This window comes from Salminus brasiliensis, chromosome 19, assembly GCF_030463535.1.
Source record: "Salminus brasiliensis chromosome 19, fSalBra1.hap2, whole genome shotgun sequence".
Taxonomy (NCBI): Eukaryota; Metazoa; Chordata; class Actinopteri; order Characiformes; family Bryconidae; genus Salminus; species Salminus brasiliensis.
The window spans coordinates 26,754,593-26,781,893 of NC_132896.1; the positions used below are offsets into that span (position 1 = coordinate 26,754,593).

General features: G+C 39.5%; 2 protein-coding genes, 1 long non-coding RNA gene and 2 other non-coding genes across 8 annotated transcripts; all 5 read left to right on the forward strand.

Moving 5' to 3' along the window:
- The first annotated feature begins 2,849 nt into the window (after nt 1–2,849).
- LOC140541158 (uncharacterized) lies at nt 2,850–5,297 on the forward strand. Of its 2 annotated transcripts, none has more exons than XR_011977905.1 (6): nt 2,850–2,967; nt 3,861–3,927; nt 4,234–4,286; nt 4,409–4,465; nt 4,657–4,692; nt 4,968–5,297. It is a non-coding gene; the product is annotated as an uncharacterized lncRNA (long non-coding RNA). The 2 variants fall into 2 exon arrangements; XR_011977906.1 differs by having other exon boundaries at nt 4,414–4,465.
- On the forward strand, nt 3,963–4,166 carry LOC140541615 (small nucleolar RNA SNORA74). Its single transcript, XR_011977942.1, has one exon. It is a non-coding gene; the product is annotated as a small nucleolar RNA SNORA74 (small nucleolar RNA).
- On the forward strand, nt 4,517–4,585 carry LOC140541616 (small nucleolar RNA SNORD63). Its single transcript, XR_011977943.1, has one exon. It is a non-coding gene; the product is annotated as a small nucleolar RNA SNORD63 (small nucleolar RNA).
- Nucleotides 5,298–7,376: 2,079 nt separating the features above from the next.
- On the forward strand, nt 7,377–11,713 carry slbp (stem-loop histone mRNA binding protein). Of its 2 annotated transcripts, none has more exons than XM_072663632.1 (8): nt 7,377–7,538; nt 8,564–8,695; nt 9,326–9,430; nt 9,600–9,656; nt 9,757–9,897; nt 10,044–10,193; nt 10,634–10,745; nt 11,041–11,713. In XM_072663632.1, the coding sequence occupies exons 1-8, from the start codon at nt 7,483–7,485 to the stop codon at nt 11,098–11,100; spliced, it is 813 nt and encodes a 270-aa protein (XP_072519733.1). In that variant the 5' UTR covers nt 7,377–7,482; the 3' UTR covers nt 11,101–11,713. The 2 variants fall into 2 exon arrangements, with proteins under 2 accessions (XP_072519733.1, XP_072519732.1); XM_072663631.1 differs by having other exon boundaries at nt 9,594–9,656; nt 11,041–11,711.
- A 566-nt stretch (nt 11,714–12,279) lies between these two features.
- On the forward strand, nt 12,280–22,349 carry ccdc142 (coiled-coil domain containing 142). 2 transcript variants are annotated; one of them, XM_072664000.1, is made up of 14 exons: nt 12,280–12,530; nt 12,645–12,741; nt 13,013–13,139; nt 13,673–13,734; nt 14,754–14,817; nt 15,428–17,029; nt 17,381–17,467; nt 17,796–17,957; nt 18,411–18,574; nt 18,952–19,071; nt 19,284–19,398; nt 19,528–19,705; nt 20,184–20,395; nt 20,937–22,349. In XM_072664000.1, exons 3-14 carry the CDS (start codon nt 13,055–13,057, stop codon nt 21,185–21,187), a joined length of 3,102 nt encoding a protein of 1,033 aa, XP_072520101.1. In that variant the 5' UTR covers nt 12,280–12,530; nt 12,645–12,741; nt 13,013–13,054; the 3' UTR covers nt 21,188–22,349. The 2 variants fall into 2 exon arrangements, with proteins under 2 accessions (XP_072520101.1, XP_072520100.1); XM_072663999.1 differs by having other exon boundaries at nt 12,280–12,526.
- The last annotated feature ends 4,952 nt before the right edge of the window (nt 22,350–27,301 follow it).

Below are 27,301 nucleotides of genomic sequence, written 5' to 3' on the forward strand. Positions count from 1 at the left end.
TGCATTTTTCGAAGAGTCTATGCAAGTAAGGCCACTGGATTGCAGTGGAACATGGGTAATTCTCTTGCACCCCTAGCAAGCATGCGCAAAGTGCGAGTAATGGGACAGGGCCGATAAGTAGCTAACTGTAAAAATTGCTAAAGCTTTAATTGCAATTGATTAAATGCAGTTCAATACTCCTTTTTTGGGCCAAAGGAGCTTTCTCATCTAAATACAAAAATATCTGCATCACAATAACTATGACAATGAAAGGAGACTGAGGACAATTTTCATTGCAATATAGAGTAGCAGGTATAAGCATGATATAACCGACAGGACATCTACGGTACATTTGTGATTATTCTTAGAATAAAATTCCAAACTTTTATGATTTTATAGGGAGGGATATGGACTTTCCATTTGGCCCCATTGACTCCCATGTGCTAACCCTGTATGTGTGGAAGCTGTACTTTAGCCTGGCTAAAGGTAAAGGTGCACGTATTTGTCACTGTACAGTGTGGACTGTACAGCGAAATGTGTCCTCCGCATTTAACCCATCTGGTAGTGAACACACACACACACACACACACACACACACACACACACACACATGTGTTAGGGGCAGTGAGTACACACACACCCAGAGCGGTGGGCAGCCAACTCCAGCGCCCGGGGAGCAGAGAGGGTAAAGGGCCTTGCTCAAGGACCCAACAGCGGCAGCTTGCCGAGACCGGGAATCGAACCCACAACCCTGTTATCGATATCCCGGCGCTCTAACCGCTGAGCCACCACTGCCCCATGCAATGTAAGCTATGTAACCAAATATATGTTTCACTTGGATGAGCTTAACTACATTAAAAATCAGTGTTACTTTTTACCGTATTCTACTTTGTGCCCTGCTATTCCCTGCAGATTTTTATTGGAGGTCAGGAGGTCATGTTACTTTTATATTCTCAGGAAGTTCACAGAACACACCTCAAACTCAGACAAGAGTGGTGTGACCTCTGGCAAGATCATTAAAGACTCATTTGTGATGTATGTGTGTTACAGAAAAGAGTAGGAGAACTGACCCAGTAAACCAGAGGTGTCAAACTGGGTTCCTTCTGAGTCGCAGCTCTGTGGAGATTTACGCTTTTCCTCTTCCAACACTCCAAATTTAACTAATGAAGGCGGCTTATTTAAGTACTAATTTACAAAATCACATTAAAAATGTTAGATAGCATTTTTACTACAGCAGCATGAAGCAGTTCCCCATGTTTTCCTTATTAAACATCCGTCCATCAGCAAGGGGCCTATGCTGGTTCGGCCATACAGTCACTCTGTCTAGAGCCACTATGCATTATATTACTTTTTCCCTACACAGATGTGACGGATATGTCACAGATAAGCCACATAACCTTTAGAAACTTTGAATCATGGCAGTCTGATGGCCAAATTGTTCCTTTACCAGGAATGCCGACTATTAAAACATACACCTCAATATGGAATACATGCTCCATACTATCAAAATAGTGTATGTCATGTAAGCGAAGCAGATAACTTTTATTTATCAGAAACAGATTTTCCACAATAAACACTCTATGCAACCATATTCCATACCCACATTGTGATGGTGGGGCCTATTAATTGAGATATTTTGCCTGTTTGTCATGTTATATAGTAAACAAAGCTTTTCCATTTGTTTTATACTCATTATTTTAAAAGTGTTGAACATGTACATGTTCAAATCAGAGTAGATAGTGGGTAAAGCAGACCAAATAAAGTAGTTAGCAGCTGTGGAATTTCACCCTAATGAGTCCATGCTGGGGGCGTTTTCCTTTCAGTCATAAAACCTTTCAAGGTAGATTGTGACCCCTAGTGTACGATTAAGGAAAAAGCCTGAAGCTCAACATTTTTCAAACTTAGAAATGATATTAGTGACAATGTAGCAGTGTATTAAACTGGGATTAGCCCTTTAGACACAAGGACTAATTTATTATTATTATTATTAGTAGTAGTAGTAGTAGTAGTAGTAGTAGTAGTAAGTAGTAATAATAATAATATCATCAGAAGCTAGTGAATACATTTTCCTTTTTTTGCTATAGCAAATATTTTTCATATGAAAAAAATCCCATAACCCTGTGTGTTTTTGTACTACCCACATATTAATGAAATTAGATAATGTAATGTACATCTGTAGCCATATACTATACTTTAATGTAGCGACAACAAACGAAACGTATTAATAAATATGCTAGTGATGGAGGTGTGCTGTTTTAAAGCAGCATTATGTAGCATGTTTACCTTAATAGCTTGAAAACCATGTTGATGCTCCACTGACTTGTAATAGGGAGAGTAGCTAACGCTACATAAAGAGTCATATTCATGTAAAATCCTGTAATATTATTCTATCGCTTCAGCCCACCTCTTTCCTTCACTTTCAGATGCTGGTTCTGTATCTCTCTGCTTGTCAAATGCATGTGAAAAGCGCTTCCTTTAGTGGTTGCTCAAAGCGCGACTGTATGGCCCAGGAGCTATGCCAATAGAAATGCCAATTCTTGCATTATTAAGAAATTTTTCACAATATTTGAATACATTGACCAAAAATGAAGTATTAATTTGTTACATTCTAAAGCATAATAAAATACTAAAAAGAACGACCTCTGTTATCATCAACCCTCTAACCACTGATACGCAACAGGTCTAACGATCTGGGGGAAAATAGCTAGCTACATTTGTCCAATAACTCAGCAGGCCAATCATTTCAAGATTAAGGGTAGGGCACTTTGAAGGGTGTAGGGAGCAGGGAGCAGGCAGCAGAAGGGAACTTCCCCTACGTTTCCCGACATTCCTCGCGCTCGTGACCTAAGAGGGTTATAAATACAGTGTGGCGCTGCCCTCTGTCTCTCACTCCGGTATGGCCGGCCTGCGCTGCATACGTCTGAGACGCTGGGTTGCGGCGAATTTCGCAGGAATGAAGACTGGTGTAACGTAAAAATGAGCATCAAGGTGGGTTGATATTTTGGTATGCACGGCGTTTTTAAACACCGGCCGGAAGTTAGCGTTTAAAGTACAGGCTGTGCTCTCGGTCCTGCGAGTTAAATTGGCTAAATAAAATGCATGCGACTATGATTTCTTTTCCCCCCGTTAGTACTCTAATCTGTAGTGTAACAGCTCTTTTTTATTTATATAAATATATATTTATTTTTTTCTTTTACCAAAAAGGGTTCTTTACTGGAGTGGCGTCCATGTTGTTTCAGGGCCTGGTCCCCACCACGTGTTCGTTGGCCTCTGTGTAACTCCGGCTCTGTTGTTCGGATAGGGCCAGTTAATAAAGGCTTAGTTTGCCCATAATACCACAGTTCCCTGTCCTGCATAAATGGGCACTCTATGTAGTTTCCTTGTATAATTCACTTGTACTGTAAAGGCATTCAGCATGGCCTGAAGTCTGAGTAGATCTTTCTGATGAGTCAGCCATGGAGTGTGTGTGGGTTTTTTTTATTTTTTTATTTTTTTATTATAATTAATAATTGGTAGATTATTGGATCCTATGGCTCTTAACACTTCAGATGCAATCTGGTTGTTTTTATGCATGATGCCTGGCCCCTTTACAAGTTTTTCAATCAAGAATTTAAATGGGCATTGACTAATTGTAACTGTAAAGAAACCTGAGGTAGTAAGTTCCCTTATTAATGCATTTTCCATCAAGCTTTTCAGAATGACTGTTCATCTCCTTTAGGATTGTATAAGGCATTCTCCTTTAACTAAGTCTTAAAGTTGGCTGGGATGCTGTTCTTGAGTGTTGCACTGCTTATAAAATCTGTACTTGCAGTCTGCTATACATGTTCAACTTTATTTATTTATTTATTTATTTAATTTTTTTTATTTTTTTTTCTTTACAGGTGGTTGTCTGCTTTCCACCCAAAGTTGAGTTTGCAGTATTTGGCTCAAATGTCTTCCCGAATGCTGGTAAGTAGCTTTTGACTGACTTGAACGTGAGTCACTCCAGCGGCTGTCAGCTGTGCAGGCCTGTACCGTGCCTGAGCTAGTGTTACTCTGCTGGGAGAGAAAGGCACTGCCGTTTGGGCTTTGCTCGGGAGTTGCTGTTTTAGTGACTTCTTGATGCTTGGCTGTGGCAGAGCCTTGCCCCTTTGAGAGTTGGCTGCTCCCTCACTAGTGGGAGCAACCCTAGTCTGTGGGTAAACATGCTTTTTGTATGTTTAAAGGAAATGTATGTTTCAAGCCCTAAGCAAGTGTCCCCTTTTTTTTTTCTAGATCGTTCTTGTTCAGACGGGAGCGATGGATGCAATGGATGGCTGAGTTGAAGGGTAAGTAAATGACTTTTTAAATGACTAGATTTGATCTGGTATGACTGCACTGATAGAGTAGTATTTTGATTAATACAAGGTGGCTTGGCTGTGAATCTTAGCAATTATTATTCTAATTACAGGTCAGGCCAAAATCCAGCAGCTTGTTCCCTTGCTCACTCGTGGCCTTGCTCACCAAGGTAAGAGTTTTCCCTGATGTTGTAGCTGTACCTCACCCAGATATTAAATGTTTGCTATGATGACTCAAAATCAACACATTATTCTTAGTGTAAAGTGAAGAACAATCACCACTGAGCAAAACTCATGCTTCACTTCAACCAGCTGAACATAATGGGTGTCTTTCTAACTTTTGCCTGGGTTTCCTCCACAGAGAGATGCTGACAAACTGGACAAACGACAGGTTGAGGTAACAATTTGTCTTTAGTCTTCACCCCAAGTCGATACCATCATGGCAAACTGTTTTGTTGTGATGTCTTTTTTACCTTGGGAAAATATATGCAGGGCTGGCACAGGTTTTAGTTGCCATTATCTACAAAAACCTGACAAGAAGACCTGCTACATGCTTAAAAATGTAAATTTTGCTATTCTGTGACAGTGACTCCTCCCCCTTTGCAGGATGTTTGAGGACTGTATGTTGTCTAATGGAAAATTTATGTTTTTGTCTTTGTTTTTTTCCTGAAGTTGACCGGTGCTGACAACCTCTTGCGGTATCAAGGACCACATGACCAACCAGATGTATGCTGCCTGAAAGAAGACTTAGCAGACTGTTAATGCAACTATAAATGTAAAGCCTTGGTTCTCAGACTGCTGTTCAGACCAGGTTTTTAATTTGTCCCTCCAGCCCCACACATCGGGATGAAGCACATGTGGCCTGTGATTTGTCCCAAGGTTGAGAACCACTGCCTTGAGGGAATGCGGTTCTATAATGTTTTGAAAAGCTGTAAAAAGCCTCAAATTTGTTAACTCCTTATATCTAAAGTTTGTTTAAATAAAATGTCAGTGTTGACCTGAGTTGTTGTAGCTTTTCTACTGACTTGGTGGAATGCATGAGTTGTATAGTAGTGGTAATACATGGATTTCAGTTACATTAGCAAGAGGGTAATTTCTATGATGGATACTCATGTAAATTGAGGTACACTCAAGGTTTCTCTTCACTGGAAACATTTGGAAACTGTTGGTTGTCTCAAACTAAATGTGGGAACGCACAACCTGAAAGCAAGTTTAGTTTAATAAAATTAGGTTTATATCAATTGGAGTTGCCTCGCTGCTATTTTCAGTGACAATGCACCACATGATTGTAGGTTTGTAATTTATTTTAGGGTGGGGGGGTTGCTTTCTTTTTGTGAATGCAAACTATTGTGATTTATCATTAAGTTCTGGGAGAATGTTTGGTCACTGGTCAGGACCGTAAGGAAGCCACTGGGTGTTTATCAGAATGCAGCAGGAAACTCTACAAAATAGAAGTACACATTTGTGAATGAGCCCATGGACTGTGCCTAGGCTTTATGTTCTCTGCTCAACCAGGAGAGACACTGTGAATAAGTTTCAAGCATGCGGTTCATATGAGGAAGTCTACCAATATAAAAAAGCAGTTATGCAAAAAGTGAGCTCAACTGACCAAGTGTTGGTTGCACTAATTTGTAATTTTAGGGTGATTATGATTATTTTGAGTGATTTGTAGTAATTAAGATACTAATTAAGCATGTTTGATGTTCTCTGAACAATGTTTTGAATTAAGACCTAAAATCATTCACTTTGGCAAAGATGCAGTAATAGAATATTAAGAGTTTTATATACCAGCACTAATTGGTTATGTTTATTTATGGTTTTGCAGCACTGCCCTGTTTTCTTTTGTGTTAATATTCCTAACTCCTGAATTTAATTAATCTAATTATCCTGCGAAATAAAAAGATGATGTGATCATGGTTGAGTGTGTTGTACATGTAGAATTAGAAACTTAAAGAAACAATGGGGATTACACTTTTTTTATTATAATCACTACAACAGCACACATGCAATACACCTTTGTGTATTAAGTTTTTTGACCATCTTAGAATAACCTGTACTTCTGCATGAATGACCACAAAAAGTGGTCCGGCCTTCAAGTAATCATTGAAAGCAAAGCCCTTTATTATTTATTTAACAAAAAGCAACAACCGACGTTTCACATTAACATATCTATAAGAAGCAAATGAGCTAAACAACAGAGATCACTGTAATGCAAAGGTATGCAAATCTCGAGGAGAAAGGCAGCTTGAATAGAGGGCCATTAAGAGTCAGCTGCTGCTGTCAGATCAGGCAGGTTCAACCTGTGGTGCAAAAAATAAAAAAAATAATAAAGAAGAACGGAAAATTAGACATTTTTATTCTCCAGAGCGGAGTTACGAGTGTTTCAGGTGAAGAGCTGCATAATCATAATTTCTTCACGACTCTAAAAGAGTGGCTACAATGGTTTTTAAGGCTTGGGGCTAACATGGTCATTATTGCATTATTTAATAAAAATGTAATTATTTAGTCCAGATGAGCATACCCGAAATGTACTTACAAGTGCCCCCTAGAATGGTATTTCTGCAGAAGCATTTTCTAGGAAAATATGGGATAATAAAACATAATGTTTGTTTATCAGATAGAAAAAAAGAAAGTATTTTAATAAATGAAATATGAAAAATAAAATAGAAAACAAGTTGTACAAAGTAAGTAGACACATTTAAAAGTGAGTGGCGGCCTGCCTGCTGCTGTATGTTCAAATAAAGTAAAATAAATGAATGAATAAAAATACTAATAGCAGCGGGAACAATGCAAAAGAAAAAAAGATCGTTTTTTCAATCTTAAATACCTCGTGTTGGAACCAATACTTTATTTTTAACTATTATTATTACTATTATTATTATTATTGTTATTATTATTATTATTATTATTATTTCACTCAAAGGCATAATTTGAATGAAACGTGGGTTTCTAATGTTTCTAACTGTTTATAGTGTTAGTTTTGAGTTTCCAGGAGTGAGGCGCCAAAATGACGTGTCTGTGGAGACTTTTATTTTGTCAGCGTTTTCCCCGCTATTGTGTGGCTGGGAGAGCGGAGCTGCTGTGCAGTGGCGCGGTTTATCAAACCCAGAGCAGCAGCAGCAGCAGGAACGGCAGCGGGTCACTTCTCTTCCCCTCAGGAGCTTCGGGTTAATAAGCCTCTTATACAATGTCATATCAACGTAAAAACAGAAATGACGACGACTGCAAGGCTGACGAAAACAGGTGAGTGGAGTCCGGTATTGAATAGCTGTAATTTGTGGGCAGTGGAGCTGAACCTACAGCTGTGTTTATGTCCTGTTGGCTAGCTAATGCTAACTAGGCTAACCTTTCTCCCGCGAGTTTCACAAAACCGCGGGGTTGTTAGCCGATTAGCCGCGAACTCTTCGCTGGCTTGGGAGCTGTGCTTCTTTTAAAGATCCTGTTCTAGGCTAATTGTTTTATTAGTTTTATTTTTGCTGTAAGTTCCAGTTATTTGACAGTAAATATAGCTAAGGTTTTTGGTTTGTCTAGCTAACGTCCGTAGTTTTAAAAGAGAGGTTTTATAGGTTAGCTGAACTGTTTTGTTCATTGTTCTGGGGGGACATATATAGCTAGCTACGTCTCTTATAAACGTTTATTTAACATTAACATATTAGTTAATGGTAAATAAACCAGCTTTAATACGTTTATTAGACAGCTAGCCTAGTTTCCTGTATGACCTGTCGATTATTTTTATGCCAAAATAACTAGAAAATGTAGCTAGACGCAGGTTTAGCCTGGTCATCCATCTAAAGGCTCAGTGAGCACAAACCCATTGTTGCAAGACCAATATTTTACATATAATAGTTAAATAAATAAGTCGGTAAATAAGGTTCATAAATAAGTAAATAAGGTTATGCGATTCGTAACGTAATTAGATAGTCTTAAAAAGTTTTAACGTGAGTTTGGCGCCTAAGTGTTTTAACATGCTTGCTAGCTGTTGTCAGAGGGTTTTCTAGAAATAGAAAGCTGCGATATAACTTCACTTTCACTAACTGGTATGTTTTAGGTGCTCAAGGCTAATTTAATCGAAGTTGCAAATCAAAAATGTGGCTGAGAGTCTTTATCAACTTTTATGCTGTTTTGTGGTCATGAATTAATTTGGCTGAATAGCTCAAGGTTTGCACTAATCCTAAATGAACTAAGACCTTTTTTTGTATTGTATTTATTTGTTGTTGTTGCCCAATTCACTTCTTGACACTACCTTGTTTTCTTTGTAATTCTGCCAGGAACAAAGGCTCTACAAGATGGTCCCAGTGCAGAAAGCGTGGAGCTGATGGGGTTGTGAGAGGATCACAGAAAGCAACTGAATCAACTAATAGCACCGACAGAAAAGGCGACAGATCACACAGGCCTAATAGGTAATTTCCCCCCCTGTTTGTGTGCATGTTTGTTTTTTCTTCTAAGGAGTTACATCATCTTATTGCAAACAATTGGGCATTCATGGCTGGCCAAATTACACATGTTATGTGAAAAGCCCTGCTTGTATACTGGTAAGATGTGCAAATCTTGCATGTAGATAAGGGTAGTGCACTGTTCCAGTTTGTGACGAGAGGTCTCTTAAACTATGCTCCATGTTTGAAGTACATTACAGGACACCACGTCAAGCAAGATGAGAAAGGGATGTGAACTAATATGTTAAAAATGGAGCAGTTAGCAAAAGTATATTTAAAGGGGAAAGGGGCGCTGATCATTTCATGTAAAGAACATCTTGATACAGAAGCCGTGTTTACTACATTGCCCCCCAAAAAAAAAGGCTTTGGTCTGAAGATGCCAAAACCTTTGCAGTAATTAATGACGGTATTTCAAGAGTCAACTGGAGTTGTTTTTGTTTCCAGTGACAAATGTTCTTATTAAACTATTTTGAGCACTTTTTTTTTTTAAACATCTACTTTTCTCTGGGTTCAACAAAGTGCCAAGTCTTGCCATAATTTCCAGCAAACAAAAACAGCAGCGGGTAAAATAATGGTGTGTTAATTTCTCACGTCTAGTTTCACAACCCCTGAGAGTGAAGGACCTGTGTCGAGAGTAAGGGACTGGGGGGATGAGGTGGAGGCTGATGAAATGCGCACTAATGTCCGTCGTGACATGCAGCGGTCAGTTCCCTCTCTCTCTTTTTTTTTTTTTTAATTTTTTTTTAATTTTTTTTATAAAGAATATATATAATAAAGCGCAAATAGATATTTAAAGGATTTAATTAATTCACAGCCCAGGCTGAACTTTGCATTCCTGTCAATTTAAAATGTCCTGATGTTTCAGTTACAGACGACGGATACTGGCTGGCGAGTTTGCTCAAAGAGAGAGAAAAACATCATCGGGAAGGTTTGTTATGGCTTTTAATTGTAATTAACTTTTGTTAATAAGATGGTTTAAATTAATTTAAATAAATATTTTATTAATCTCTTCTATTTTTTGGTTGCAGTTCGGACTCTAAAGATTCCAGGGAGTCCCCTGCACCTGGTGACATTGAGACAGATGAGACTGTGTTAATGAGGAGACAAAAGCAGATCAACTATGGCAAGAACACTCTTGCATATGACAGATACATTAAAGAAGTGCCCAAGTGAGTGAAATCCTTAGTGCTATTGGCACAGTTATTTGAACTGTATGATTGACCATTCTTATATGTAAGAGTACATGCTTTCTCTTATGTCTTCTTTCTATCGGTTTGTGCATTTATGATTAATTTGTTTTAAAATCTGTCCTTAGGCACTTAAGACAGCCAGGAATCCACCCTAGAACACCCAATAAATTTAAGAAATATAGCCGTCGCTCATGGGACCAGCAGATAAAACTATGGAAGGTCAAACTTCACGCATGGGACCCCCCTACCGAAGAGGACGATGACCTGCAACCAGTGTATGTAGTATGTTTGTTCGTTTGGGTAGGGAGGTGAACATTACGTGTGTGTATGTGTATAATAATGTGTGTGTTGCTTTACTGTGTTCAAATGTTTGCATTTGGTTCTAGTGTGCTTAACTTTACATTGTAAAAGGTGATGCATGTAAAAGTAATGTCACATTTAAATACTTTTTATTATTTTTAAAAGAAGTGCCAAAACCTTCATAACACCGTATGATACCCAGAAATATTTAGTGACCGTGTCTGTGCCTCTTTAGTGATTTATGACAAAGTGGATAACCAGTTAATTGTGTTGTCTTCTGACGTTCAAGATTTAGCTAGTCGATTGGTCAGGAATGGCTTGTAGGATTGTAAAACTGTTAAATTTACGTTGTTACTTTCATGAAAAAGCCATAAACATCAATGTTAACAAGCTCTCTTCTGTTTTCCTTCTTCAGAGAGGAGCTTGACCTGGGTGAGATCATGGATTTGGATTTTGACATGGAGGCCCCATTAGATTGTGGAACTGAACAGCAGTATCCAAAATCCAGTGTTTCGTCATTGCCGCAGGTAAAAACTTGATGTGGAACTGTACATGTAATTATAAATGATGGCTTTTAACCGTCTTTTGTATTAATGTTGTTGTGTAATATTAGAAAGACTGTATATAACTTATTCCCATCTATTGATATTTGCACTCCAGGTAAAGTGCACTGTACTTATGTATTGTAATGCATGTGCTGCTTGTGGTCAAATAGAATCACATCACACAAAACGGATCATTTTTTTGTGGTTACTGCTGCAAATCTGCCTTTCTTGTATGTTGTATGTGTGTTCTTTAGTCATAATATTGATGTCCCCACAGGACTCGTGCACTGGAACCCCTAGCAAAATGATGAAGATGAATGAGACCGAGATGGCTTGACCTATTTCACTGATGCTCCACAAATGCGACAGAGAACTGTCTGTCGTAATGCACTGTTTGATTTTGTTATTGCCGTTCTACTTACTCACTTTAACTTCATGTTTCCCTTCTTCTGTAAATGAAACAAAGTGAATTCAAGAAATAAGGGTTTTTTGGTTGTGTGGGTTTTTTTTTGTTTGTTTGTTTGTTTGTTTTTTTTATATAAATTGCTTAGTTGTGGATCCTTCATATTAAGTTCTTCCACATCAGAGTTCGTTCCAAATTTAAATTGTAAGTATTGTGTAATCATTTTAATTGCCTTGCTTCTGATTTTATCTTGTGTACAGGCCTTCTTTTGTTAAGTGTTTCCTCAGGTATTTTATTAGGACCATTTTGAAATAAATAAATTAATTAAACTGGAAAAACCAACCTGTGTATGTTTTGACCATTAAATATGAATAGATGATTGTAATGTGCGTGTTAACTCTTATTCCTTCGTTTTAGTTTGTGTTTGGGGCAAACCTTTTTAGTAGATATTCGAAGGCAGCAATTAAACCTTTCAAATGTTCTTTCTAATTAAAATGGCTGACTTATTCAGACTGGTTTGGAGTGAAATGCTCTGTTTTATGGTACTGTGGACTGTGATGGTGATGGCAGATTTTAAGTCATGTAATTAAATGTATTTTTAAAAGCACATTTCAGGGTGAAAGGGTACATGAATGGTGGAGTAACAATCAATATAAAACCTCTTCAGGTTCTCTAGTGGATTTGGATAGAAAATAAAGTGACCCATTATTTGACCCAATGACCAATTATTTTAAGGAATGAACCCTGCTTACAGGACTGTTGATGCTTAAGAAATATATTGACCACACCAGTTTTATTTTCACAAAATATTTTAACCCTTTATACTTGGAGTTGGCTTTAAAACTCAAGTAATTTTAGACCTAAAACTTGGTGTATTTCTTATGTTGCACAGATAATTGAAAATCTGCCTGGAAGCAGGAAACGTGTTTGATTTATTCGTTATTATGTCATCGATTATTTATTTAATTCTATTGAATAGTTAATTATATATGATCTAATCCTCATTTAAGGTTAGGATCTTTTTATTTAGGGTGAGGTTTGACAAATTTGACGCTTGTCTTTAAAGGGTTAGACCGTGCAGCTCGGAGCCGGGCCAGCAACAGCGTCGCTCATTGGTCGCCTCCTCCTCTTCCTAAACAAGAGGCTCAGCTAATTTTAGTGCCCGTGTTTTCTTGCTCTCTATGGGGGATGGATTAGTGAGCCTGGGCTTAACATAGGTCTCCTTAAAAACAGGTATTCAGCTTAAACCTCCAGCAAGCGTCGCCGCCTCAACTGTTGGTCGTCGACCTGCTTGAGCGGTTGTGCGGACGGTGGGGATCAGCTGATGGTGCTTCGAGCTAGCTAAGTTAGCTAGTGCTAGGTAGGTAGGTAGCTAGCTATCTAGCTGAGGAACTTGGACAAATCTGACAACATGTTTGATGTGGGTAGTCGGATAGGTTGTGTAATGTCTGGTTAACGGCTTTATTTCTCAACTGCAGTAAGAAAGTCTGATGGCAGAGTTCATTCCCTGGTGCTTTGGCTGTTCGGGCTAGCTGCTTAGCGCTAGCTAATGGAAATATGTGGCGGTTTGCTCTGGTAAGTTTTCCTGGAAAGCATGAGTAGAAAACCACAACTGACCCAATATATAGCTACAGCTGTAGTTAACATGTAACCAGAGGCTGGTTAGTGACTGTAATTGCAGTAAAATATAGATAGTAGCTAGCTGTGTTGGGCTTTAGCTGTTTAGTTAGCTAGCTAGCCTAACTAGCTAACGTTACTAGAAACATGTTAGCTAGCTAGTGCTAGCTGGCTAAAGGGGGCTAATGGGGGCTCTGGTAATTGAAGTTCTTTTAATATATCATTACAGGAGAAATGAGGGCGATGAATTAGCTAGTGGGTTGAGGTAAGGATGGCCCAGACGTCTGGCAGCCCACAGGAGGGACAAAGTGGGCCCGAACCGAACAACAATGTGGGAGCAGACCCTCATACTGCAGGTATACCCCATTACAGGAGACACTGTAGAGACCTAAGCCTACCATCTCTTCAGCTATTCACTAACAGTTACTGTGTTTTTTTTATTTTTAATTTTTTATAGTGACCCATTTTCAGTAGCTAAACCTAGTAGTAAACCTGTCACTTCTCTACAAGATAATTGTCTATTTCATTAAACAGTTATAACGCCCTTTTCCACAGCACAACACTCTCTGAGATGTAGCGCTAGCTTACATATGTTGTGGTGTAATATTTAGGCCAGCTGTGTGAACGTTACATGCGTCTGATGTGGTTGGTGTAGTGGGTAACAACACCGCCTTCCTCATGGTAGACTAGGGTAGACATGGATTCCCGGGTCGGACCGGACCTGAAGCCTCAGCCAAATGTCGTAAATATAAATGAGCTCATACATCTGAAATGCTCTTTAAGACCATGTTGGCCATATGATACACCTCAGCCTTTAAAAACAACAACAGGTTTATCCATCCATTTGCTGTTTAGAAAGTGATTGTGAATATCTTTTCTATCCATATAGGCAGAGTGGAGCAGTGTACTGTGACTGACCGCTCCGAGCCCCTGGCTGCGGATGATGAACAGGTTATTTTTTCATCCATAATTTTCAATACTTACGGCAGATGCTTTGAGGGGGGGGGTTGTTTGAGTTACCATTCGTATTTTAGCCTTAATGTTTAATGAAGGTTTATCCGCACTACTATTTTTAGTCCGGAGAATCTAAAATTGAGTGGCTGATTGACCGCATTTGGAGTCAGTGATGAAACATTTGGAACAGTGTTCATTTGATTTCCCTGCAATACTGTTCCTTTTAAGGTCTATTAAGTACCAGGTTCAGGCTGTTTTCAGGGATTGAACCTGGTTCCTCTGCAGTGTAAAAGAATGCAGAACTATGTGCAATTTCTTATATTTGTCTCAACTGTACTCCAAGAGTATGATTTATCAGGTGATGTCATGACCTTGGGTGTAACAGTGCATTAAAACATTATGGTATCACATTCTAAAAAGCATGTGCACGCGTGTGACGATGTAATGATGCATTACGGTGAACAGACCTTGTGTTAATTATGATATCTAGTGCAGTTGTTTGAACCTAACCAGCACCAACAAACAACGCTCTGTAGAACATTCATGTCGTGTGCCACAGTCCTTCCTCCTCCCAGCTGTATTCTCAGTAGTAGATCATCCAACAATATGGATACAGTTTCTTACAATATGGATACAGTTACATTTCTCTTCTTTCTCATTTTGGTTCATATCATCATATCGTGGACCTGGTATCAGGAATCAAATCAAATCAAATCAAAATGAATTGTGCTCATTCGAGTGTGTTATTACATACCTAGTCTTGACTGGAGCTTTCAGTTTTCCCTTTCACCTGGTTTGAGAAACTGCGCTGTAGCTAGATGAAATATTCAGAAATTAGTATTTTGTTCATTTGGAAAAAAATGCTGTTAAAATTTAAATTAGGATCTTTTAAACTGTTGTTCTTACCATTTACACCATAGAAAACGCTCTGATTATAACTCTGACTCTGTTTGTGAAAGTTTCAGGTTCTCCAATTCTTGCCATTAATTAATTTCATTTTAATATTTTCACCACAGAGAAAGCCGGGCGTCTGTCCAGAAATACTTTCTGAGGAGTATCTCTCAAAAGACAAGTATGATGGTAGGTGTCGGGTGAGCTTCTTTTGGATTGCGTTTTCAGTAGTCTATATACAGTATAGACTATTGTTCAATATACAGTATAGACTGTTCTAGACAGTTATTAGTTCAGTTTACTGCTAGTTGTAATGTAAATGACTATGTGTGTGACAAATGAACTGGGATTTTATTTGAAAGTAGCATCGCAGAAAGGTGATTACTGCAAGGAGCCCTTAATATTAACAGATGTATATAATAAATAACATTTTAAATTAGTTAGTTTATACCTTCAGAGTTGAGGTGCCTTTTTACAAAACTTAGATTTTACAAAACACATTTTAGGCCAAAAACATCTCTATTGTCCTATTCAGGTGTCATGCATGTATTCATAACCCTATCTGGTAACACCTTTCGGGGGGTCACTTTTAGAGGCATTAAACCCTTCAGACACCTGGTCGTGGACCTGGTATCGGGAATCAAATCAAAACGAATTGTGCTCACCGCCACCATTTCACCCCAGACAGCGCTGTATTATCTTGTTAATAACTGTTTAATTATGCAGAGATCTAAAAAAAAATCCATCCAGTCCCCTTTAACCATTTTATTGACAGTTAAAAATCCTCATTTCTCCACAGGGTGTCGATATCAGGGTCCATTTACAAAGTCCCTTCAGAAGGCAGAGGCTCTGTTTCGGATACGCTTCAACCCCAGTCTAAAGTGGCTCCTGAGACAGAAGAGCGACGGCAGCTGCTGGGACTATGAAAGCGAAGACAACTTTGTGGCGTGCCAGAATCTTACTTCCCGCTCCTCCATGCGCCTCCAACGCCTTGAGCAAAACCTGCTGAGCCTCAGTTCTCAGTGCCGCGTACTGCGCGGACTGGGAGGCTGCTTGCGAGGATGTGTTACAGGGCTTTCGGCTTCTGGGGAGGCAGACTGTTACCACCATCCTCAGGCAGCGGCCTTCAGCCAGCACTACGGACAGCTTCAGCACCTTCTAGAGCAACGGGCTCTGCTCCTCTTTCTTCACGAGTATGGGCGGCGGTGTCGCGTGGCCAACTGCTTTGTGACACGGCTAGGTGACGTCCTGGATAGAGCCCGTGTTTTGCTGGCCAATGGAGGCGGTCAGGCCGCAAGACAGCCTAGCTCTACTTGGAACCTGGGCCTTCAAGCTATGTGTGAGGAACTGCAGCTTCACGTGAGCCATTGGGACCTTCTGTGTTCCAGAGCACGCTCTGACCTTTTCTTGCGGCCTGTTCTTTTCAGTCACACAGAAATGCTCTGCTCTATGCGGAGGGCCTTGTGGTTGCTGGGCCTACAAGCTTTGCTGTTGATGGAGCATTGCATCCACACAGCCCTCTTGGCTCTCGCTGCTGCTCAGTTGGGAAGGGTACCCAGAGATGCCTTGGAGGACTTGGTAGCTGCTGTAGAACTCTATAACCATATTGTGGCCCAACAAAGAGCTACAGCCTGGAGCTCACAGATTTTATTCCGCTCTGACTGGTATCACATCAGGCAATGCTTGCCCAGGAAAAGTGCCAGACCTGCCCCATTCCCGGTGGTCCATCTGATGAAGATTCTGGCTCAGCGTCGAGCACAGATTGCAGCAGAGCAGCTTTACCACTGGACATGTCAACAGACTGACCTCATTTCTCTTGCAGGGCATACCAGCACTGAATGGACAAACTCTGGACCCTCTGACCCCCTTCAGCCTTCATCATGTACCTCAGCCTTGGCCACAGTTGAGATTTCACCTGACGCCATCCCAGATGAGCCTCCAAGAAAGCGACTCCACAGTTTCTGGTCTTCCAATCTTCCCTTCTCTGCATTTGTTCGCCGTGACCGAGAGTATCTTGAAATTCTCTTTCAGGTTTTGGTGTCCTCCACAGACCTCTTGGCTCCACACATTCCTAAAAGACCCCCGTTAGACAGGGCTCACACTGCAGACAGTGCGATGGAGAGTAACCACAGAGCCAGTGAAGGAGAAGAAAGGCTTTTGAACAGAGCCAAAACAGCCTCCAGTAGGCACAAGGCTATTCAGTGGATGGACCTGAGCAAGTCTGATGCATGTGTAGAGCTTTTCTCTCAATACAGGGACATGCTGTGGAGAGAATTTGGGAGAGCTGTTATACATTGCTTCTATTACCACTCCCAAAGCCCCATTCTGGGTAGTGTAAACCAATGGAATTATCAGATGGTCTTCCTTTTGGGCAAGTGGCTGAAACATGCTTGTAAAGAAGGTAAGACATGAGATCTGTAAGATTGTACAGATACTAAGTATGTGTACAGTGGAATTCCGTGCAGATTCTGCATTTTAGTGCTTTTCCTGCTCCCGACATACTTGATTCAACTAATAAGAGATTGTATCTGTGCGTCTTGGGTGAGTTTATACTTGTATTTGTTTATGGCTTGGACTTATCCAGATATAATTCTGATACTCAAGACGCATGACGTGTAAGTGGCGTGATGTGACTAGTATCAGGATTGTATCCTAATATGATTTTAGCCACATGCATTTACATTTGGTAGTCAAAAGCGTCTCTGGTATTTTTATATTGCTTATTAAACTGTTTTTTTTTTCTTTTCTTCAGAACTTGTTCCATCAGAATGCAAAGAGGTGTTGAATAAATTTTGCTCCCATATTTTATCTACTGCTGCCTTCATGCGTTGGGACGAAAGTAAGTCAGTTGACTAAAAGTACAAATCACACTGCTGTTGTGTAAAAAGATTACTTGATGCTTTTAAGACTTTTAAATTTACCGGTTTTCAGTACCATCAGTTTTTTGGTGAAAATATAGCCCTCTTTCTGAGCTGTATCATGTTTTACTGGTGGTGTTTACATTACTGTTGATGGAGCTCATCTTCCACCCCCCCCCCCCTCCCATCATCATGTCTTAACACTGAACTAATGTATGTACTTTTCTATGAATCTTTTGGCATTGTTGTACTGTTGTATAATCTTATTTCCGGTGTTAGTAATCTTGGGTTGGTTTGTGTTTGTTTCAGTGATGTGTTCGTCACTGGGTTTGGGGCTAAATGACAAATGCTTACCCCGCCCCATGCTGGAAAACTCCGCCGTAAGGACTGCCACCATGGACCTCACAATCCACCTGTTCCCTCCTTTGTTCTGCATCCTCCAGCTACTGCAAATCTCAGACCCAAACTCAGGTACAGTGCCATGAGTAGATATGCACATTATTCCCCACTTCCTATTTTGAAACTTATTTAAATGTCCTGAATTCTCTATAATTATTAACTATAATAGTATTTACATTTACATTTATGGCATTTAGCAGACGCTCTTATCCAGAGCGACTTACAAGGTTACTGGTATTACAGAGGTGGGTCAATGTAGTGTTAGTAGTCTTGCCCAAGGACTCTTATTGGTGTAGCGCTGCATAGTCACCCAGACTGGGAATCGAACCCCAGTCTCCCACATGGTGTGGTAGCTCACTGGCAGGTAGTGGTGTTATCCATTGCGCCACACCAACCACCAGTATGCTTTTCATAATTTTTTTGAGACGAATTTTTTTGAGATTTTTTTTGAGACGACAAGAAGAATTCTGTAACTTTTAGAGTCCTTAGTCTCACAATTGATTATATTTATTTTTCTCTTGGTAGGTGAGACAGAAACCAGGAGCCTCAGTGTGTGTCACTTAGGGTTGCTGCGCAGGGCAGTAGCCACTGTCCAGTCCTCTACGTTCTGGATAATGAGTAAAGCTTACCAGTTTCTGGCCTCATGGTCTCTCAATAAGTTCCTGCTGGTCACACAAGGAGATCTTAAGGTACATGACATTTTTAAATGTTATTTATACCAGGGCTGCACACAGCTGTGATTCCTATATACACTCACTAAGCACCTTATTAGTGCAGTGCAATGCATTACATCATGCAGATACAGGCCAGCAGCTTCTGGAATGGTGCAGTAAAGACAATCATCCAGTGAGTGGCAGTTCTGCAAACACAAGCACCTTATTAATCAGCGAAATCAACACTTGACTATAGTCAATAAGTGTAGAAACAAGGAGGTGTTTTTAATGAAGAGGCTGGTTGGTGTTTTATATATTGCACAGGACAGTCTTGCATTTTTGACTAACAAGCAATATATAGTACAGCCCTATCATTTTATAGAAGAAAATGCATTTTTTTTCTTGGTTGGAAGGTTCTCAGGAGAGCAGTGGAGAGCCTAACCCAGCAGCTAGAACATGTAGGCGAAGATGCTGAACATCCTCTGATTGTGCAGCACAAACTCCAGCTAACTCTGGCAGTCTCACAACTACAGGTGAGTTCTCAGATTTTCAGCTAAAACATTTTTTTTGTCACAGTAATTGCCTCTCAATCTTAGTATAAACATGACAAAAGTTTGGTTAGTCGTTTGGATTGAGAAGATACTATAACCAGTCTTCCATACCTTACAAGAATTGTACTACGAAGCTCTAGGAAGTTGTGGTAAGAAAGTTTTCACTGTTCAGAAATTATTTTTATATACAACAGGCTTTCTCTGAGCTTGTCCTAAGGATCTTTTCAATGGACTGCAAGAAAATGTCGGTGGAGATTTTTGAGCAAACCATGCCGTCAGCAAAACACTGGAGAGTTAACTACAAATCAGGTTGGTAGGCTGGAATTAATTTCAGTGGGAAAGGTTTTTTAAAAAATGCATATTTTATTTGTACATATTTGCATATGTGTACTTCCAGCATGGGATAGCTGATTTGTGTGCTTTTTTTCTTCTTCTTAGAATTACCAACCAGCCCGAGTGAGTATGCAGCCTCTGCAGCTCAAAGTGTGATTGGCCAGGTCCTGGAAGGAGTGCAACCTCTACCAGATGAGGCTCGTATTCCAGCCTTGGCTGAGGCCATGACTGCCTTCATGGAGGCCTGGATGGAGCACATCCTCAAACAGAAAATCAAGTTCAGGTTGGTGGATATGTTCAGTAAATGCTGACTGAAGGTTGTTTTGGGTTTATACCTTGTCCCTCACAGTGTGATGCTGGCTAATTAGGCTAATTTATTAGAGCTGGGGATCTGACGCTTTCCTCTGAGCGCATTGGCTGCCTAGTGATGCTGCTAAGGTGGCAGTTCGAAAAGAGGTGGTAGCTGACTTTACATGTATCGGAGAAGGCATGTGTTGTTCTTACCCTCCAAGTGTTGGGAGCATTGCAAGTGATGGGGGAAGTCCTAGTTAGTGGGTGGGTTAATTAGCACAAATAAATTGGAAAAAGAAATAATTAAATAAAATCTAAACTTTTGTTTAGTTTCTATATGCACACACTAGAAACATTTTGTTAAGTAATTTAAAAAAACTTTACTTGATATCTGTAAAAACAAACAGCATTTAGTCCATGTCTTGGATGTAGAGCACTGTTTGTTTACCTCAGTTCTCTGTCCATGGCAGCATCCAGGGAGCTCTGCAGCTGAAGCAGGATTTTGACCTTATCCGAGATTTGATTCGTTCAGAGGAGTACAGTCTTTCGGAGGAGCTACACCACAGGCTGCTGTCTCTACGTGTTTTTCATCAAGTGGACAGCGCTATAGTGTGTCTGCTACAGCAGCCCATGGCCAAAACCTATGTTCTCTCTCGAGGATGGGATCCCTTCAGACGCTGCTGTAAGTCAATGCATGTGGTAAGACCTAATGCAGATTAGAATCATTCTGGTGACAGTCTGTGGGGAGGAAAATCTCAATTCGACAAATTTAATCTTTTTTTTTAATCTTAGTTGCAGTTGATCAGTTAAGACATTAGTTTAATATCTTGGAAAGAAGTACTAATGAAATTCAGGCTTTAAGACAAAAACATCAGGCCTGGTATTAATGGTGTAGCTGTGAGGTACTTTTGTCCTTTTATGTAGAGTAGTATCCCATACTGTCAGAAACCACTTAAACAATTTGAGACATAAATTTGCAAAGCTTTCATCAGTGTGCAGTTTTTTGCTGCACAACTAATTAGTTTAATAGCTCTATTTTGACACAAACAAAGCATTTTGCAATCTGATTGCCTGCATTTAGGTTAATGGGAAAACTGTTAGTTTTAGATTAGATTTTTAGTTAGATTTTTCACTGAACTGCTGCTTCATGAAATCTGTTCAAATTACAGCCCATATTGTAGATCATGTTCTCTCATATTCCAAAACTAATTTTGTTTTCTCAGGTCCAAAACGAGGCCAGGTGGTGGACCAGGCAGCTGGCAGCCTCAATAACCTGGAAACCATGGACATCCAGCCAGCATGCCACCAGGCCTTGACCCAAACGGAAGGCTCTGTGACCCCAGAGTTGCTCTCCACAGCTCCACCTGAGTCCTACTTGGCTGTGGCCCAGCAGGAGTGGCTGGATCTGCGCATTCACAGTGGCTCTCGCTGGAGGCTCCCTGGCTTCCAGTGTTTCACTAAATCTGAGCCCTAAAGCACTGACTTGATAACATGGATGCTTGGATTAGTATTATGTCGTCCAGCTATCGTTGTGACTGTACTTCCTTTCAAATTTACATTGAAATGGAAATGCCTTTTAAAAGCAATGAATCGAAACGAATAGGACAATCTTAAACAATATCTTGACCATCCGAATGTAATACCTAAAATGTAACTGTCGGACTGTTATACTGTAAGTTACATTGTCCAAATTCTTGCATAAGTATACACAAATTGACCGTTCTTGTAGTATAAGGTACATACAGTAATTTTAAGAAACTATAAATGTACTGTAATAGTATAATAATACCACAATAGGGGTGGCGAGACCGTACTAGTTATGGTGGGTCCTGCAAAAACGAACTTTTGTCAGGGAACCTTATAGCATGGGTCACTTAACCTCTTCCTGGAAATCTACCCTGGTTCCTGGTTTGATTCCAACCTAAATCTAAAACACCTGATCCAATTCATCAAGGCCAATCCCTTTGTCTTAAATTGAGAACTTCCGTAGTGTACCAGACACTTTTAATGCAAGTAGTCTGTTCACACTGCAAAATAAAGAGGGATGTAGAGTACTTTTCATTCCAGATGATGCTAAAGAAATTCACATTTCACACTGTTTGCTCTCTGCAGCCATGCAATTCATGCTGGAAGGTGAGGAAACAGGAGAGGCTGCTGCAGGTGGAAGTTTCTTTAGTTACTACATTAGTTACTGCTCTGCTGTACAGTGTAAACAGTGTGAAGCACTACAGTTTGGAAATGTCCACACTACCATAGTAATTCATTTTAAATGCCTTTTTGAACAAGAATGTGAAACCAGCTGAGGAACCTTATTTTTGCAAGGTCTTTATTTTTGCAAAAACAAAGTGTGCAGCTTTTCTCTTTTATTTTTTGTGCTTTATTTAAATAATTGTATACGACAGCTGATTTTCCATATATACAACATCAACATACATTTAAATGTTGCTTATTTTTATTGTGTATTTATATTAGTGAATGAAAGAAAAGATACATGCAATGCAATTCCCATTGCAGTGGGATACAATTATTTTACAAGAGAAAAGAGGAAAAAGCTCTTGAATGTCTTTATACGATACTGAAACAGAATCATATTTTTGTGCTTCCATCATGGGACTGAATAAATATATGTATTTTTTTGTTTTTTAATAATTTCTTTGGTTTTGCACAGACAACTCAAATAACAACTCAAATGGTTTATAATGTTTCTTATTTATCTGTCAACCATCACATTCAAACCCATAAGGCGTATATAATTAACTCTATATGAGTATATGTAACATAAGAAACATAAGTGCCAAAACTAAAGATTCCTCTGTCCAAAGCACACTTCTTCCAAGGTTTATTTAGGGGACAGAATAAAGGTGACTACAGGCCTGATCAGAGAATGGGACTGCAGCTGAAATGTGTGTAGCTGCTGAAGATTCATTTGTCATTCATTATCAGTGCATTGACAGATATAATGCACTTCTTATTTGTCATAGATCAACAGTTTTTGGCAAGCTTATTCCATTTGGAAAATGGCCCTCTGTCAATCACTGTCATCATATCTTTCACTACAGAGGCAGTTATTTAAAGATTAGGCTAAATCTCCTTACATATACTTAACCTTACCAGCAGGGGGAGCCATTTGACAACGCAATAAGGATCACTTACAAATTAACTGGGCCAAACTATGGGGCTGCCATTAGTTTAGTTTAAATAGATTCATTGGTAGATTAAACTTTGTCATTGATAGTAGCATTGTGCAAAAACAATAGAGTGCAAGAGAGGGTCATAGATCCATAGATCTACACAGAGAACTCTGTATTTGTATTTATGTATTAGGCACAGCAGTGCTGTGTATTTTAAACACATCAGCTGTGCTGCTGTACTGAGAATAGTCCGCCAACCACAAATTTCCCGGCAACACAAGTCCTGTGAGTCCTGTGACGACGGACAAAGGACTAGATGGTGACCAACACCAACTGTGTAGCAGCAGACAAGCTTCTGTCTCTGACTTTCCATCTACTAGGTGGACCAACTAGGTAGGAGTGTCTACTAGAGAGGACAGTGAGTGAACACCATGTTTAAACACTCCAGCAGCACTGCTGTGTCTACTGATCCAGTCATCCCAACACACCACCATGTGACTCGGTGTCACTGCAGTGCTGAGAATGACCCACCACCAAAATAATAATACCTAGGCTAACAAAATATACATAAAAACAAATGGGCCACAAAGTGCTTCTATATGGCAAGTGGAGCTGCTTTAATGGGCCGAGTTCATTCCAATCAAGGGGTGGTCATGCTATTCTGACAGGGCTGTAGATACAGGGCTGCTGCCAGGGGGGTTGGGGCCCATGAACAGATATTACATTGGGCCCACGACTCCAACAATTCTGCCAAAATGTATTATTAAATGTATAGGGCCCCGTCACTCACAGGCCCTTAAAATCTTCCTGTCCCCCCAATATGGAGCCCTGTGTGTGTGTGTCTATAAATATATATACAGTTTATTACTGTTATACATACTGTGTATGTACAGTGTATTCAGTGTATAGTGTGTATTAGTGAGTGCAGTGTATGCAGTAAAAGGGCAGTATGCACACAGGGCCGGGTAAAGAATCACCCTTCTAAAGGTTTTAGGTCATTATCAGGGGATATCTGGTGTGTGATGAGGAAGTGTAATATTTGCAGAGTTTGTGTGGACAGACTAGGTGGTGGTTTTTGTACTTTATAGAAACTAAAGATGAAGGAGAGGCTACTGGAGTATCTCATAAGGTCACCAGATGGCGACAAGACCCTGTCTACGATAGCTATCTCCACAGGCCAGACTTCAGGAGTGGGACTTTCAAAAAATGCCATGTCTGGCGTAGTGTTACAGATTTCACGTTTATATAAATATATATAAAACATTTGTCATTAATCCACAGAGAGTTTCATCTGCTCATTTCTTCGTGTATGTTGTTTTAGCTACCATGAACGTTAGGACTAGTTAAGGCGATGGATCATGAATCCCACCTGTTAGCATCTTGCTAGCTTAAGAGATTTTAACAAAATATTTATTTGCTTAATATTCAGTCTGTTAAGACATTTCACACTTTGTGCTATGGAAAGTAGAAGTGGTTTAGTATTTTAATAGCTATATGAAACTAAATGAGCCTTTAGTTACATAGCTAATGTTAGCTGGCTTATTTTGGAGTGCTAGCTAACTAATGCTAGCCAATGATCTGTTCAAACACACAGCCCACTGTTAGCTAGCTAGCACCTGCATCTGCAGGATAATATCTGTAAAATAAATAAATATATAGCTATGTTATCTTAATGTGTATATATGAATATATTTCATAACAGATAGGTAGCTAACTATTCCAGATATATAAGCTATACATTTTGCCTTTCTTTCTCAGAGGCCTCGTCTGTCAGAACTAGGTTGTGCCAGGAATCGCTTGGCTTGGAAGAAGATAGGAAAGGTGTGTACAATTGCACATGACTTAATGAGTGAAGATAAGTGAGATGAAAATGAAAGTTACCAGTTATAACAAATTCCACATGCAGTGTTGTATACACTGGTGTTTAGCAGCTGTTTTGGTTGTGTTTGATGGAATCTGTCCTTTCCTTTTTAGTGGGGGGCCACACGAAATGCCTTGACTACGCAAGATGGCAAGAAGGAACTGGGTGATCTCCTGGACTACTAGATCACCAGATTTAAACAGGTGTGAGGGAGACTGTGAGGGAAATGTGTGGAGAAGGGAAACCAAATACTATAGGAGGTGTGTGTGGACAGGAGTGAAGAATGTGTGGTCATTTAATGAGACATTATGAGCATATGACAAAGATGTGTGAGGCAGACTTCAGGAATAGTTGTCTATTTTGTTCCATCTGATTATTTGTATGTATTAGTGATCAATACAAAATGTACTTAATTTCCAATATTGTATGTTTTATTGAGCAGTTTTTACTGATTAATTGAGTATATTGAGTAATTGTACTGCGCTCTCTATAGTAGAGCCCCTGTCCCCTCAGCTGGGATCACAGCAGAAAGTTTTCATCCAGAGAACCAAACACAGCAACCGACATTGATTTTCCACACTAAATATTATGCTTATATTATTATTATTAATTAAATAGTAAAAATAAACATAGTAAATTGGTTTTCCTCCAAAATTCAGAATGTCTGAAATGTTAGAAGTAAATTCCTCTTATATAAAAACATTTTACCTCTACTAAACCATGGAAATATATTTATATAAACATGCCATAAAGTCGTGTGCTACACAACAGATGCCTGGATTTGTGACTTATGGTGTCCAGTCTTTCAGTAAATAGTCAGAGAACTTAACTAGTGCCACTAACCTTTTGGTAATAGGTACAATTCCACCCAAATCCAGTTATGTACTCTGGATCATATAAGAAGATAATTATAAAGACTGTAATTGAAAAAATATGGGACCTTTTATAGTAAGTTAACTATAAAGGAGCCCTCAGGATCTCTGCCTTTAACTACACCTCAGTACAGACTTGCCTAACTCATCAAAGCCCCCTCCTACACCCAAGCAATTAATTAATTTAAGTTGACCATTAAGGCAGCACAGGGAACTTATGATTAATTTTTCCAATATCAGTCGCTCCCCAGAAGGCCTGTCGCACACCTGGGAAATGTATGATAATGTCCAATTGGCCGGGAGGGGGTTCTCGGGCATTGTCGAGTGCTCCTCCCTGCGTGCACTGTGGCTGAGTTATAGCCACCGAGCCCACCTTACTGTTTGGTGGTGTGTAATTTGAATACAGATTAGTTGGCCCTAGTGTTCCAGTGCTTTGGCATTACCATTACCGGGGACAGTAATTTGACTGATGAACACACAGGTTATCACAAGGTCATCACCTTCACCAAGGCAGGACTGGAAAGCGAGCAGGCCGAACCCCCTTTTGGAGCCACCAGCTAAGCTTTTCGATAGCATAATTAGTTCCTTTAATTAAGAGGTGAGCTAGCTGATTGAATAAATCCGCTTCTAATGAAGCATCTGATCACCCATTCCCATACGGCAAAGAACTTTCACCTTTCAGTCTCTCTCACTCCCTCTCCCCTGTATTCCCAGTGATAATGAGAACATGAGAACTTATGAGAACATATTATGCAAAATGTAAAGTAGCTCTGACCGGTATTATCTGGTCAACGGATTTACGAATGAACGGATGAATGAAAGATTTTTCATTTTGTCAGTGATGATGGCCACAGGATATAACAGAATTCTCCATGTGATGTTAAAGTGATCAGAATTTTAACTTTTGACCAAAATATGGCCAAATGAAACAACATTGCTTTACAGAATGACTGTACCTTCTTCATTTCTGCTAAACATCTCACTGCCAGAAAGCTCAATGGGAAATTTCATAACCATGTTGTTAATTTAGCATAGAGCTGCACAATTTTTGAGAAGAGCAGTCTTAATATTGAATACATTTTTCAAATATTTCAAAAAAAGTGATAATATTGAAACTGCACATAATAGTATATTTTTTTGTCTCCTGCTTTGTTGCCATATTATTATTATATATTAATACACACACACACACACACACACATATATATATATATATATATATATATATATATATAATTATTATTATGATTATTATGTTTCCACATCAAACTGCGGTAGGTCAAAATGCAGTAATATTGGCATGTTGCTCTACAGCAAGCAAAGTTGCTGTGTGTAAATTAGCATTAATTTTCATAAAGTTTTACATGAAACGTTAATGTCTTGACTTGATAGTGACACTATAGTTTCAGTGAATGTGACAGAGTGTATAATTGATTTCCCCATTTCTCCAGTAGTTTATAAGCACTTTCCTAGGAAGTTACAGACATTTTTCAGCATTGATAGTAAGTTGAGTAGTTATTCCACTGGCTGTATTGATGGCATCTTCAATTACATTTGTTTCGTATTCATTTGTGCAACTAATCTCTAAAGCTGTCAAAGCTTAAAAGGCCAATTTTTGTGACCAAGAATATAAGAATAACTAAAGTAAAAATGCTGCTGTTTTTTTGAGTACAAAACCAGAGCTAACCTGCACCAGGTGTGCTGGGTAAGACTTTCAAGAAGCG

What these genes read in the sequence shown, in the direction of transcription:
- ccdc142 (XM_072664000.1), top strand. Translation starts at nt 13,055, where the DNA reads ATGGCCCAGACGTCTGGCAGCCCACAGGAGGGACAAAGTGGGCCCGAA. An exon ending in CTTCATGCGTTGGGACGAAA is followed by an intron (nt 17,468 to 17,795) that starts GTAAGTCAGTTG and finishes TGTTTGTTTCAG; the next exon opens with TGATGTGTTCGTCACTGGGT. An exon ending in TGGCAGTCTCACAACTACAG is followed by an intron (nt 19,072 to 19,283) that starts GTGAGTTCTCAG and finishes TATATACAACAG; the next exon opens with GCTTTCTCTGAGCTTGTCCT.
- slbp (XM_072663631.1), top strand. Translation starts at nt 7,483, where the DNA reads ATGTCATATCAACGTAAAAACAGAAATGACGACGACTGCAAGGCTGAC. An exon ending in TACATTAAAGAAGTGCCCAA is followed by an intron (nt 9,898 to 10,043) that starts GTGAGTGAAATC and finishes ATCTGTCCTTAG; the next exon opens with GCACTTAAGACAGCCAGGAA. An exon ending in GACGATGACCTGCAACCAGT is followed by an intron (nt 10,194 to 10,633) that starts GTATGTAGTATG and finishes TTCCTTCTTCAG; the next exon opens with AGAGGAGCTTGACCTGGGTG.